The sequence below is a fragment of the Trypanosoma equiperdum genome, assembly GCF_001457755.1.
Source record: "Trypanosoma equiperdum strain OVI genome assembly, contig: ctg_941, whole genome shotgun sequence".
Lineage (NCBI taxonomy): Eukaryota > Euglenozoa > Kinetoplastea > Trypanosomatida > Trypanosomatidae > Trypanosoma > Trypanosoma equiperdum.
Genome location: NW_027124911.1, coordinates 456 through 1,264, shown reverse-complemented (window position 1 = coordinate 1,264; position 809 = coordinate 456). Strand labels below are relative to the sequence as shown.

General features: G+C 50.4%; 1 pseudogene across 1 annotated transcript in view; it reads left to right on the top strand.

The window, feature by feature from the left end:
* The first annotated feature begins 576 nt into the window (after positions 1-576).
* The window catches only part of TEOVI_000461300:pseudogene, a 614-nt pseudogene continuing 381 nt past the window's right edge, over positions 577-809 (top strand). The window contains exon 1 of the mRNA in view: positions 577-809. This exon is cut by the window's right edge and continues 10 nt beyond it. Coding sequence covers positions 577-809 — 233 coding nt within the window.

The window sequence follows — 809 nt, the reverse complement described above, 5'->3', positions numbered from 1 at the left end:
AAACAAGCTTGCCGGAGCGGGCACTCAAATGCCCAAATAGAGAACATAAACGGAGTCACTCGCATCTTTGCAAAAGTGGGACCTTGATCTGTATTTGTTGCCTCCAGTGTCCTCACGAGTATCCGCATTTACCAGCTACAAATTGCACACTTGAGCCCCTCCCTCCCTCTTGAGATAGAAGGGAAACCGAACAGGGGAAGCTGACGCCCGAACTGCAAGGGAAATTCAGCATGGACAGAATGAGACACGGCAAATAAGAACCGATAGAAGATCTCTATGAAGTAGGGAGGGTCACTGCCAACACTCCACCAATTTCGTGTTAGTACACTTTCCAAACCTTTAAGACCCCTTAAGGAGCGTACAACACATACAAAATGGTAACTGGAATACAGCCACAACCGTGAATCAATCGTAGCGGACTAACACTTTCATTTCACAAATCTCCAAATACCAAACACACTCGCCCGTAGCAGAAGCAAATGATCCGAAGCATGGGTAAGAGGCCAGACACGTCCAATAGCACCGGCGGCACCGGCTGGCATCCGAGCGAAACCTAAAGCGGCTAATTAGCAGACGATGAGGACCAACAAAAAAACACAGAGGCAAATCATCCTTGTCCCACATACGGAGTGTCGGCTGCCGCTCCGACGAGGACACCTCGGCGCTGCCGCCTGTCCGCCAGATCAGGGACTTCCAAACAGCACATCAACCGCGTCCCTTCACCATGCTTACCTCCCTGCCGCCAACGAAAATTTTCAGCAATGGCACAACAAACTGCGAAGACAACGTCGACAAAGGACACCGTGCAA